The 12,710-nt window shown below is 52.3% G+C and overlaps 5 protein-coding genes across 5 annotated transcripts; 4 read left to right on the top strand and 1 right to left on the bottom strand.

Annotated features, from left to right (window-relative positions):
* Positions 1 to 74: 74 nt before the first annotated feature.
* Positions 75 to 1,375, bottom strand: AAFC00_000974 (uncharacterized protein; the record flags this gene model as incomplete). The annotated part of the gene is made up of 2 exons (XM_069340098.1): positions 75 to 1,117; positions 1,225 to 1,375. The coding sequence occupies 2 exons, from the start codon at positions 1,373 to 1,375 to the stop codon at positions 75 to 77; spliced, it is 1,194 nt and encodes a 397-aa protein (XP_069203566.1).
* Positions 1,376 to 1,719: 344 nt separating this feature from the next.
* Positions 1,720 to 1,935, top strand: AAFC00_000973 (uncharacterized protein; the record flags this gene model as incomplete). The annotated part of the gene is made up of 1 exon (XM_069340097.1): positions 1,720 to 1,935. One exon carries the CDS (start codon positions 1,720 to 1,722, stop codon positions 1,933 to 1,935), a length of 216 nt encoding a protein of 71 aa, XP_069203565.1.
* Positions 1,936 to 2,283: 348 nt separating this feature from the next.
* On the top strand, positions 2,284 to 4,972 carry AAFC00_000972 (uncharacterized protein; the record flags this gene model as incomplete). The annotated part of the gene is made up of 6 exons (XM_069340096.1): positions 2,284 to 2,358; positions 2,411 to 2,588; positions 2,637 to 3,079; positions 3,130 to 4,126; positions 4,183 to 4,546; positions 4,600 to 4,972. 6 exons carry the CDS (start codon positions 2,284 to 2,286, stop codon positions 4,970 to 4,972), a joined length of 2,430 nt encoding a protein of 809 aa, XP_069203564.1.
* A 404-nt stretch (positions 4,973 to 5,376) lies between these two features.
* On the top strand, positions 5,377 to 10,901 carry AAFC00_000971 (uncharacterized protein; the record flags this gene model as incomplete). The annotated part of the gene is made up of 6 exons (XM_069348536.1): positions 5,377 to 5,544; positions 5,599 to 5,627; positions 5,678 to 5,890; positions 5,945 to 5,982; positions 6,034 to 9,108; positions 9,163 to 10,901. 6 exons carry the CDS (start codon positions 5,377 to 5,379, stop codon positions 10,899 to 10,901), a joined length of 5,262 nt encoding a protein of 1,753 aa, XP_069203563.1.
* A 635-nt stretch (positions 10,902 to 11,536) lies between these two features.
* AAFC00_000970 (mitochondrial 54S ribosomal protein mL58) lies at positions 11,537 to 12,220 on the top strand (the record flags this gene model as incomplete). The annotated part of the gene is made up of 1 exon (XM_069340095.1): positions 11,537 to 12,220. The coding sequence occupies one exon, from the start codon at positions 11,537 to 11,539 to the stop codon at positions 12,218 to 12,220; it is 684 nt and encodes a 227-aa protein (XP_069203562.1).
* Between the last annotated feature and the right edge of the window lie 490 nt (positions 12,221 to 12,710).

The following is a 12,710-nucleotide window of genomic DNA, read 5'->3' as shown; positions in this document are numbered from 1 at the left end:
CTTTGTGAAAGATCAGTGTAGGGCCAAAGAGGAAGAGGGATATCGATGGTATGTTCATCTCCCTTTCCGCCCCCTCACTTCCTCGCCGCCTTCGGCGCCGCTGGCTTCTTCGCCGCAGAAGCAGCAGCCTCGGAGGGCAACAGACTCCTGATCTTCCTCAACAGCTTACTCTGATCGTCGGCGAGATACGTCGGGTTGCGCAGGGTGTTGCGCACGATATCATCGAGGACAGCCTGCTTGTTGCCCCCAGCCTTCTTGGGGTCCGTGTAGACGCCGCGCACGAGTTTATCGACGAGGACGCGCTGAGAGGCTTCCGACACGGGCGAGAAGGTGCGTTCTGACTTGGGCAGACCCGACGAGCCGAGGTGTTGGGCGGAGGCCACGACGGCGGATTTTTCCTCTTCCGACTTGAAGGATACGAATTCGCCTTGGAGCATGCGGTGGGCAATGTGCGGCGCCCAGCGGAAGCCGTCCTGGGACGGTTCGGCGAGCAGAGTCAGGCGGTCTTCGAGCACGCCCGCGTAGTTTCCTGCTGCGATGGTCGCGCCGCCTTGGCCGAGGTTCAGGTAGGTTTCTTTGGTCACGGCTTCGGGCTCGAAGGGCACGGCGGTGATGTCTTGCTTGTCGAATTGCTCGAGCAGGATCAGCTCGTGCTGTGTGGAGGGGGCCTGTAGGCCGCTGGAGTCGTTCTCGTCGGCGTCGGCGCCTTCTTGGTCCGGGTTGGCTCGGTTGTCTGCGCCGCCGCCGCGGCGACCTCCTCCTCCTCTTGCGGCGAATCCTCCCGCTGGTCGTCCGCCTCGTGCTGCTCCTGCTCTGAAGCTGCGACCGCCGGGTCCTTGTGATGCGCTGTTGGGTCCGTCGCGGCTGGCGTTGACGTTCCTGCCCATCTGTCCGCCGGGGTTTCTACCGTAGACTGCTTGGGCGTCTACGCCTTTTGATCGCTGGGTTGACGGGTGAGGAGGGTTGCTGGGAGGGGTTCGGGCGCCGCTCGGGCTGCTGCGGTTCAGCATGCGCACTTCTTCTGACACTTGGGCTGCCTTTTGGTGTCTTGAGCGGCCGGCTGACGAGTTGTTGTTGTTGGCTGGGTTGGAGGTCTGCTCTGAGGGTGGGTTCGTTGCTGTTGCGGGTTCGCGCGCGTGAGTAGGTGGGTTTCTTCACATTGTCTGTTTTGCTTATCTCCACCTCTTCATGGTGACAAACAAGATAAAGGGACAGTGGACATACACGTTGGGTTGCCGCCCTTCCCCTCTGATCCTTGTCGGTTCGGTAGTCTGATCTGACTGGCGTATCTGGCGCCATTGGCGACTCGCACCGACGAGGTGGAGCATGTCGGTGTGGCAGACCCAATGGCCTGTAGTGATTGCCGCTTGAACATTGTGGGTTGTGAGATTTGTGAATTGTCAGGCGACAGACAGGATGGACCAGAGATGTGTCTATGTCGCTGTCGCTGTATACCACAAATATCTGAACCACAGACAAGTTGCTGTGGCCTGTGCTCACGCCAAGGATTCCGATCGGACTCCCGGTCGCCGTCTCTCTCCAGCCACTTGTGCTTGCAGCTTAATACATCGATTTACCATAACAAACGGATATAATAAGAACTTCTCACAGAGAGGCCTTTTGTGTACGCTGCTGGCTATTGGAACTTTCCTTGTTATACTTAATCCAGCAAGAATCATCTCCATTCTCGGCCCCTACATCTCATACTGCTTACTCACGATGCTTCGTCGACAGCCAACCAAGATCACTCTGGTCCACAACGACATTCTTGCTTTTGACCAGCGCAAAGCAGAATTGGACTCTCAGAAGAGAAAACGTGAAATCATGGAGGCCGCTACCGCTTCCAAAGGGGACCCTTTCACGAATAGTTCAGCTCGTGATGATCCCTTTGCCCAAGGGGAGACTCGCTCGAGAGACCAAAGAATTGGCCTGTGAGAGACCGCTTTATGTCATGTCTTCGTCCAGCCGTCATGCGCAATGTGAGATTGCGCTGACAGGACACCTGGGGGGAATTACTTACGTTCACATCGAAACTCATACATGTTTGCTGTCCGAAAAATGGACAGTGGATGAACCTGCCCTTGCTTTGTTGTTATTGCGGAACCTGCATTCCTCGTCGCCATGTAAACACTCCTTCATCCCAGGTCTGTGTTTCCTACTCGGCGTTCTGATCGCGCCAACGAATCTCCTGCCTTTTGCTGTGGTTTGTGATCATTCATTACATCTACATCATTTCCATCCCAGAGTGCTCAATTACAAGCCACACGCTCTGCTACCTCAACCATGGCTCGTCTGAGGGTCTTATTAGCCTGTCCGTTCATCACTCTACTGCTTCTGTGCTCAGTCGCATGTCCAGGCGTAAGGAAGAATGGAACTTTGAATGATTGAGCCTCACTCACCTTCCGAGCAGGTCAAAGCCTTGTCCGAAGCAAGTCATGAGGCCACCGAACTACCAAGCCAGCATGACAAGCGATACGGCTCCGGACAAGACTACTGGTATTCTCAGATCAAGAGACAGGGTACAGCACCCTATCAGCTCAACTCCACCTACCAGATATTCAGAAATGTCAAAGACTACGGCGCTATGGGTTAGTGAGAATGCGCCGCTTCGAAACTCATCATCTTATCGGAAACAGGTGACGGTATCACTGATGATACTGATGCCATCAACAATGCGACTTTCGATGGCCGGAACTGCATCTACCCCTGCGACTCTTCGTCTACTACCCCTGCTATCCTCTACTTCCCATCCGGAACCTACATGGTCAGCAGACCTTTGGTTATGACATACTACACCCAATTCGTAGGCGACGCCAATGCCTTGCCCGTACTCAAAGCCACTCCCGACTTCTTCGGAATCGCTATACTCGATTCTGATCCTTACCTCGCCTATGGCTACAATTGGTACCAGAACCAGAACAACTTCTGGCGCCAAGTGCGTAACTTCGTGCTGGATATCACCCTGGTCCCTGCTCATAGTCAGCAAGCCTATTGTCTTCACTGGCAAGTAGCACAAGCCACTTCGTTGCAGAATATTGTCTTTAAAATGGTAGAAGGTGGTGACGACAATACTCAGATGGTAAGCCCTGATCTTGTTCTCGTACAGACCAAAGCTAAACGAGGCACCAGGGCATTTTCATGGATAATGGCTCTGGAGGTTGGATCGAGGATCTCATCTTCATTGGCGGCAACGTCGGCTTCTTCTCTGGAAATCAGCAGTTCACATGTCGTAACTTGACATTTATGCGATGCAATACAGCAATCTATCAAAATTGGAATTGGGTCTTCAATTACAAGGACATCAATATCATCGACTGCAACATCGGACTCGACATGACTCAAGGCGGCTCCATCATTACTACTGGCTCACTTGTCCTGCAAGATGCAGTCATAACCAATACCAACATTGGCATACTGACAACCTTCGCTTCAAACTCAACTCCCGTCGCGGCCGGAAGTTTGGTCCTTGACAACGTCAATTTTGACAACACACCAGTCGGCATGGCTTATCCTAATGGTACAACGGTTCTAGACGGCAACCAACGCGTAGCGTCGTTCATTCAGGGCAACTCGTACAGTGCATATGAGGACGTGGAAGAGATCAACGATCTCACATGTTACCAACCCTCAGCTAGATATGGTCGCGTGCAACAAGTTATGCCTTCGCCTCCCAAGCCGGCGTCTCTTCTTGACGAGAATGGGAACTTCTACATCAGATCTAAACCTCAGTATGAAGGCGTACCTGTCTCATCCTTCAAGTCATCATTTGACTTTGGCTGCATCGGCGACGGAGTGTCTGATGATACTCAGTGCATCCAGGACTTTTTCGACTCCATCGGACCGTCTCAGATCGCCTTTGTAAATCACGGTGCCTATGTCATCCGGGACACAATACTCATACCAAACAACATCAAAATCGTCGGAGAAATATGGCCTTTATTCATGGTCGATGGCAGCTCGTCTACTTTTGATGACATGAGTAACCCGAAGCCAGCCTTCCGTGTCGGCCAACCGGGAGAGTCAGGTGCAGTCGAACTGTCGGAGTTGCTCTTCGAGACTCTTGGTCCCGCTCCTGGTGCTATCATGATGGAATGGAATCTTGCACATACCGCCCAGAGATCGAATGGCGAGTCTGCTCACGCCTAGGGAAACCTACCAATGATGCTAACGATGTACATACAGGCATGTGGGATGTACACTGGCGCATAGGTGGCACAAACGGTACCAAGTTGCAGTCTAACAATTGTGCCAAAACACCGAATCAAGCGACTGTGGCAGATCCATCCTGTATTGGTGCCTTCCTATTGACACACATCACCAGCACCGGCCAGGTTCTAATGAGCAACAACTGGGGCTGGGTGAGCGACCATGAGTTAGACCTCCCCGATCACGCTCAGATAAACCTGTACAATGGCCGAGGACTTTTGATCGAAAGTCAAGGCCCTGTGTGGCTATATGGTTCGAGTTACGAGCACAGCGTACTGTACAACTATCAGATCGCCAACGCGAAGGAAATATACCTGGGCATCATACAGAGCGAAACAGCGTAAGTCGAGAACAGCTGACGCATGTCAGGACGTGGGTTGACATTTATCACAGTTACATGCAAAACAATCCTGACTCCCTGACTCCCTTTCCCCCTTCAAGCAAATATTCCGATCCCGATTTTGCCGATTGCTATCTTGTGACATGCTACAAGACGATGGCGGTCCGATTCTTCAACAGCACATTTTGCCTAGTCTACGGAGCTGGGCTATACTCGTTCTTCAACAACTACGACTCCGGATGCCTGCTCACAGGCAATTGCCAGCAAAACATAGTCTCTCTGGAGCAGAGCGAGGCTATCTATATGTATGCTCTGAACACGGTAGGCTCGGAGAACATGGTCGAAGTCGATTCGGTGGAGATTGTACCTCAGGCCGCCAATAAAAACGGCTTCTGTCAGACTGTGGTGCTGTTCGAATACCCTTGAAGTGCTACACGCAGTAAGCACACGCCCTTTATTTCGCTCTATGTTGTGAGGTATGATGAATCTGGGTCAGCTGTGCGAGATCTTGAGCAACAATCTAGTAAAATTCAAATCCAACTTGACCTTGCCACTCTCCTTTCAAACTTTCTAAACCGCCGAGGAATATGCCCCTGGCTCTCGTCTTGTCATGGCTATGGCATGCGCGGGCACTCTGACATGTTTGTTTGGATTTCACAGAGGAATGCAATCTTAATGTCAAACCATCATGCCACAGGAATGCAAGCGGCGGAAAGACGCCGATATCGAGGTGCTACCACACAGGACTCATGGTCTCTGTGTTACCCTTCCTTTTCCACGGTCGTCATTGACTCTTCTGCCAGGCTGGAGGGATACCATTGTCATCAACCATGGCAGGCACAAGACTGTTGGCACTCATCACTCTGATCTCTTCGATATCTGCGCAAAGTATTCCTGGCGCACAGCTTTTCGTAGGTGGCGGCGCACCAGGTGGGAAATACTCCTTGGTCGATGACTATCAACCTCAGACATTCTTCCAAAAGTTCAAATATTACAGCGTATGTGTCTCTGTCAACAAAGTGATTGCCGAGAGATACTCACGATTCTCACAGTCATATGACCCTACTTATGGACACGTCCAGTCAGTCTTAAGATTCATACACCTTGTCGATGCAGCGCTGACCTTTCCAGATATGTCGATGAGATGATTGCAACAAGAAACAGCTATGTGACTTCCAACTACAGCAGCGCATACATCGGTGTCGACACAACGAACAAATGGCCTAGAGGTGGGCCTGGCAGGCCAGCAGTCAGGCTTATCAGCGACAACACATACACTCATGGACTGTTTGTGCTCGATTTGGCCCATATGCCCTGGGGTTGCGGTACTTGGCCTGCATTCTGGTCCGATTCTGTCGTGAAGAAAACCATAGTGCATTGTTGCTGACCTGTTTTTAGGCTACTGGGTCCAGAGTGGCCGTCAAATGGTGAAATTGGTTAGTGATGTGTCGTCGTGCACCATGCCGTTTGACTGACTTGAGCTGCAGATATAATCGAGGGTGTCAACACGATGACATCGAATACCATGAGCATGCATACAGACGCCAACTGCACAATATCCGGGACTGGCCAGACAGGCACGCTTGGGTCTTCGAATTGTGACACGGCTGCGAACGATAATGCAGGGTGTGGCTCCACTGCGAACAATCTGCGAACTCCTAACAACTACGGAAACAACCTGGATAACGCGGGTGGAGGAGTCTACATCACGGAATGGACATCACAATACGTTAAGATCTGGTGGTTCCAGAGAAGCGCCATGCCGGCAAGTATCCTGGCTGGGACGCCTGTCATACCACAGCTAGGCACCCCTGCCGCGATATTCCAAGGCTCTTGTGATATTGACTCGCACTTTGCCAACCACAGCATCATCATCAATACCGATTTCTGTGGTGCATGGGCGGGCAATGTCTACAGCCAGTACCCTAGTTGTCCACAAAATAGCAGTCTCGGCAGTCTTGACGCATGTGTGGATTTTGTGGGAAACAACCCCTCGAACTTCACAAATGCCTACTGGCAGATCAACTCTATAAAAGTGTACCAACTGCCTCAGGCCGGAAATGCCTCGTCTTCGTCGGCGGCCGCAGCAACGCAATCTTCGGCCGTTCCAACAGGCCCATCCATGACGGTTCCGATTGGAATGGGTGCGACGACTTCATCAATCACACAGAGCCTGACATATAGCGGACCATTGTCAGCGACTTCTAGCACAATTGAGTCTAGTTCGACAGCGTCGGCAACTCCGGTGGTATGTCCGGCTTACAACAACTCACTGTACACAGACGTGGTGGGAACGCAGTACAGAATCGCTTGTGGGTCTGATCTCAGCGGCGCCGCGTTCGGTGTAAAGCCTGTGCTCAGCTTCGAGGCATGTATGGAGTTGTGTGATAGTTACGCAGAAGGACCCATCTGTACGGGAGTCACATACCTTGGTGGCAATGGTGCTGGTACTTGCTACGTCAAGTCTGGACAAGGTGTACTCTCATACGACAATCACACCTTTGCGGCGCTGAATGATCTGCTATACGCTTCGGCATCTGTATCGGCATCCTTGTCTTCAACGACGACCTCCGCATCGATTGGCACATTAATTATCGGCTCTTCCACCTCGTCGTCCTCGTCACTCTACCAGTCTTCTATGTATGCATCTTCCGCATCTCTCAATTCATCCTCTGCTGTTGGTCCTTCTCTGATTCTCTCGACTTCTGCATCTAGCACATTCGCAAGCTCGAGTCAGACATCATCTACTTCTGCTACCGCAGCTTCACCCAGCATACAACCATCTACATGTCCGGAAGCCAATAACTCAACTTTGGCAGACGAGAATTTTGTCTTGTACAAAGTCTACTGTGGAGCAGATACCACGGCCGATTCATACCTAACCTCCGTCGTAGAGGGAGGTTTCACAGCTTGTTTCGACATATGCGATGTCACACCAGGTTGTGTTGGGTTTACATTTGTAGGAACTTCACAAGGCAATTGCTACATCAAGAAGGAGATCGGTACGCTCAAGCAGATCTATGGCAGCAACTACGTCGTTGGTCTCATGGTCGATGCTCTGGCCTCGGGTACCTCCTCGACAGGTCCATCGTCGACAATGAGCACATCGTCAACGAGCCTTATAGGATCTACAAGTACGGGTTCCTCCACAGTGTCATCTTCATCCTCGTACGTGGAGAGCATGTCAGCTGTTTTGTCCAACTCCGTTCCATCGAAGAGCTCCATGTCCGGCAGCAGCACTCAATCTACAGTCTCCTCGTCAAGTGTTCAGACCTCTTCGGTCACGTCGCCCGCAACAGCATCGAGTAGTACTTCAACTTTTTCGTCATCTACACTGCAGTCTTCTTCAGGCTCTGTGTCGACGTCGACATCGACATCGACGACTTCTTCTACGCTCACTGCAACAGTGTCAACGTCGACGTCTCCATCAAATTCAGCGCAGAGCAGTTCGTCTTCTGCCTTAACGACAACAGCTCTGTCTTCCACCTCTACTTCCATTGCTGTAAAGTCTTCGCAGATGTTGTCTTTCACTCCTAGTAGCTCATCGTACTTCAAGAGTTCTACACAAGCCTCCCAAGGATCTGCCCAGTCAGCATCTTCTAGCTCCATCGGATCAATTTCCACAAGTAGTGCGATCATTTCAAGCCAGCCCCTGACATCTCCAACAAGCTATAGTACTTCTAGCTCTCCGATAAACACCTATCAACCTAGCGCAACATACTCAGGTACAGCACCAACATGTCCAGCCAGCTACGACGACTTCTGCGGAAACGGGTCCGACTCAGTACAGTGTTCGCCAGACACCGCCATTGTCTTCCAGGTATCATGCGGCACTGCTTACACCGGCGTCGAGATTGACACCAGCGAGATCTCGGACTCGAAAGTCAAACGTGCCATCGAGCCAACTTACCAGAAGTGCTTGGACCTGTGCAGCGCGTATCCGAATTGCGTTGCTGTGAACTACCAGGGCACGGATTGTACTCTGTTTAGCACCGTCACCGGTACGGTCCCGAGTGCTAATAATGTTGCGGCGGTCGTTGTTGCTGCTCCAGTCGCGACGAGTAGTGGTGATGCAAGTGGTATGTCTACCAATGCTACGAGCACAGTCCGCTCTAGCCCGAGCAGCATTCCAATGAGCTCGGGTGTGGTTTCATCGACAACTTCGTCTTCCACTTCTGCTACTACGCCTCAAGGGACACCGACCTGTCCAGGCAGTAGAGGAAAGATCTACATCTCGCCCTCGGGTGCCGACTATGCTTTGCAATGCTACACGAACTTTCTGGGCAACGACCTAGGCACTCCGTTCGTCGCAGCCTCGATATTGGGCTGCTTTCCTGTCTGTGATTCGACCAACGGATGCTTAGGTGTAGTGTACTCTCCATCGAATGGAACATGTTATCTGAAAGCCTCGTTCGCTGGTCCGCAGGTCTCAGACGTGTCTGTCATGTATGCGGCTCGACTCGCAGGCGCTGCTTCACAATCTGCGAGTTTGTCAAGCTCGAGCATGTCTTATACCTCGGTGTTGATGCATTCCACAACTCCACTTGTGACAGTCACTACAAGTAAGTTCTTCGAGGCAACGATGGAGATCAGACCATGACTAATGTGTTATCTAGCTATTCCCGCAAGCAGTACGGTGACACAGGTATCAGTCACATACATCAATTCAGCTTCGAGTATCGCGAGCGAGTCTACCATCGTGTCTGGGTCTGCGTCTCTATGTTTCACCTGTGCCTTGACTCCGACTCTTGTGACAGCCGGGCCTACTGGAGGTTCTGTGTCGGGTTCGAATGCATGTGGTGTTCAAAGCACTACGACCGTCTTCACAACGTCTACCGTCACAGCCTGTCCTGTTCCCAGGCTATGTCCACCGCAAGGATTTGTTTTCGGTCAGAACACTACTAGCACTATCGGTAGTTCCGGGAGTATATGGAGCGGGTATTCGACTGTCAGTACTACAACTGCACCCCCAGGCAGTATCTCATCAGGAGGAGGGGGGAGAACAGGATCAGAATTAGGAGACCAAGTCTCCGACTCCGCGCCAGCATGTCCGTTGGCGGATGGAGCAACATATACCGACGCTCTAGGGATGCAATACCTCATCGCATGCGATCAACACATCACCGACGAGACCATATCGACGGAAACGACATCTTCTCTCGCCGGCTGTGTGGCAGCTTGCGATATCTTCAACCTGATGGCCTTTCACAGTCCCAGCCCCTGTCGAGGTGTTTCCTTCCTCACTTCATCCACCGCCAACAATTGTGAGCTGAAGTCGGGATCCAATATGCTTGCGCAGAGAAGCGTCAGCTCGGCTAGACTCCTCATGCCGATCAAAGGTACTAAAAGCACGGGTATCGGAGGAGGAAATGGCGGTAATGGCGGCTCCTTCGAGAACTCGACATATGGTACTGCGTCGGCGGTGACTTTGGTGTACACGACGTATGTGCCTACCACTATATATGGGGTCTCTACTGTTGTATCCACATATGTAAGTGGTGGCCAGACGGTCACTACAGCGTATGCAACCACGACTGGGTTTGCGACTTCGAGTGTAGCGGTTACTATCGTCACCATCGTGAGCGGATCAGGGGGTGGTGCAGGGACTGGAGTTGGAACAGGGCCTGGAACGGCGCCTGGAGCGGGGGTGGGTACTGGAGTAGGCACTGCACCGGGAACGGGCCCGGGTACAGGACCAGGAACAGGACCAGGAACAGGACCAGGAACAGGATCCGGCACAGGCGCAGGCCCAACAAGCTACATCCCCTCGGCCGTGCTAAGCGTATCAACAGCAGTCTCAACCTACGTATCCAATGGCATAACAGTAGTATCGACGTACGGCGTCACGACAGCAGTGACCGTCTCGTACATACCCACAACCGCGACGACGACGGCGACAACAACAGCCACAACAACAGCCACAACAACAGCCACAAACACAGTGACGACCACAACTGTCAGCGTTAGTCTCAGCGTCAAAACCGAAGTCTCGACATTCGTGTCCAACGGCATCACAGTCGTGTCTACATACGGCGTCACGACATTAGCAGGCCCAACCGTGACAGCAACTGTTGGTGGCGGCGGCGGTGGCGGCGGCACAGTCACAGTGACAGAAGGAGGAGGAGGAGGAGGCAGCGGAGGCACAGCGACAGTGACGCAGATCATCGTGTCGTACCTCTCGGCGCCGAGCAAGTCTTCGAGTTTCACATGCAGGACTTATGCGACGAATTACCTGAATGGGTATCATGGCAGGATGATGAAGAGGAGGAGTCTGTTCGATGTGCAGATAGCGATGGGAGAGGACGAGAAGGGAAGGGGGGCGAGGCCGTGTTCGCTGCCGCGCGTTGGGATGTAAGCGCTGTTCGTAGATGTGGTAACTCGAAGGGAGGAAAAGAATACAGGCGAAAGTCCGGCTTTGGGTTTGGAGCATTGAGTTGCGTTTAGTATCTAAGTGGGCTACTGTAGTCAAATGAAGGACAATTTGATTGATTCGCGTTGTTGCGAAGCTCTCTCACACGGTAATTGTATCTACTAAGAAGTTGTGAAGGTCAGACGATGCTCTCGTTGATATAAGACCTGTGAGAGGACCAGAGACCCACATGCACAAAGTCACGCTGGCAATCGTCTCGAACAGCGAACATATTCTGTATTGGACGATGAAGCAAGAACATAGGCTGTGCATTCATTAATACAAGAGGAGTACTATCTGTAGCTGTGTTAGCGAGACCATAGTCCAGTAAGTGCAGTACAGTACCGTAGGGGTAGGTACGCACGGACCCCTGCGGAGCCAGGACGCAAACCCCCGAAGTCAAGAGATCTCGAGACATTCTTTTGCCTCGAGCGAAAGGCGTTCGTCGTCGGCTGTCCGCAAGGAAAAGAAAAATCAAGTAAAAACAAAACCCCAACTCCAACTCCGACCCACGACCGTCATCCGCCGCCGTCGAGCCGATTGTCGTTCAGTCACAGAGGACACACGCAAACACAAACAAAATGAACACGACGAGACAGATCCCGCGCTCATTGAGCAAGAGCAAGAGCACGAGCAACAACAACTTCCCATGTCTCCTGCTGCTCCAACAGCAACCCACAAGCACCAGCAATACCAGTCTACGAAGCAGCACCCAAACCCGCAACGTATCCTCCTTCCGCCGCACGCAGAAAATGCTGCGCGTACAACCCAGCGACCACCACAGGAAAACGACCGAAGCCACAGACCACATAATCTACAACCCGCCCTCATCGGCTCCGAACGTCTACCACACGCCGCTGAAGTTCCTGCCCGCCAACGACCCCCGGCGCAAGCTACACTCTCTCGCCGCTGCCACTGCCGCCGCTGCATCTTCGTCATCAACGAGCCCGACCTCGACGGCCGCGGAAGCCGCTCCCCTACCCCCGCCTGTCCGCCCCATCCAGGCGAAGAAATACCACCTCAGCGCCAGCGAAGTGGACGAGATCCGGCGTCTGCGCACGTCCGACCCGCGCACGTGGACGCGTGTGAAGCTGGCGGAGAAGTTCGGGTGTTCGCAGTTTTTCGTGAGTTTGTGCGCCAGCGCGCCCGAGGTGGCTGAGGAACGTAAGAGGGAGCTCGAGGAGATCAAGAAGAGGTGGGGCAGGAGTAAGACGGAGGCTAGAGAGGATAGGTTGAGGAGGAAGGAGCTTTGGGCAAGGGAGTAGGTTCTTCGTCTTTCACATGGTCTTTGGCTTGGTGGCAAGGAATCTGGATTTCGTATTGTATATCTGCGAAAATCTAGACATCGTCGCTTGCGAGGGTATGTGCAGGAGCAGGAGGAAGAATGAAAGAGGGAATGTCCAGCACGTTTGCGGCGGAGAAGGAAACAAGAATCCCTACATCTGATTGTGATGAACTATATTTATATCTGTATCAACAAATCATCAATAGCATGCAATGGTACACTTTGAGTTTCAGTCTTCGAATCAGCAAGGAAGAAAAAGAGAGTGAGAGTGAGGAGAGTAAGAAAAGGACAGGGAGAAAGGACCAGCATTGTACTCCCATGTCGCCAGACCACGAATCTCCATGATTCAGATCTAATGGATTTGTAAATCGTCCTGCTCTCTAGCTGTCTCTTCAGAAGCGCAGGACGGGAGCCCAATTACCTAGGTTTAGTTCCTTTCGCTGAATGATAATGCTTGCGAGTATCATGAA

This window comes from Neodothiora populina, assembly GCF_041146345.1.
Source record: "Neodothiora populina strain CPC 39397 chromosome Unknown canker_contig_12, whole genome shotgun sequence".
Lineage (NCBI taxonomy): Eukaryota > Fungi > Ascomycota > Dothideomycetes > Dothideales > Dothioraceae > Neodothiora > Neodothiora populina.
This window is presented reverse-complemented; position numbering and strand designations above follow the sequence as displayed.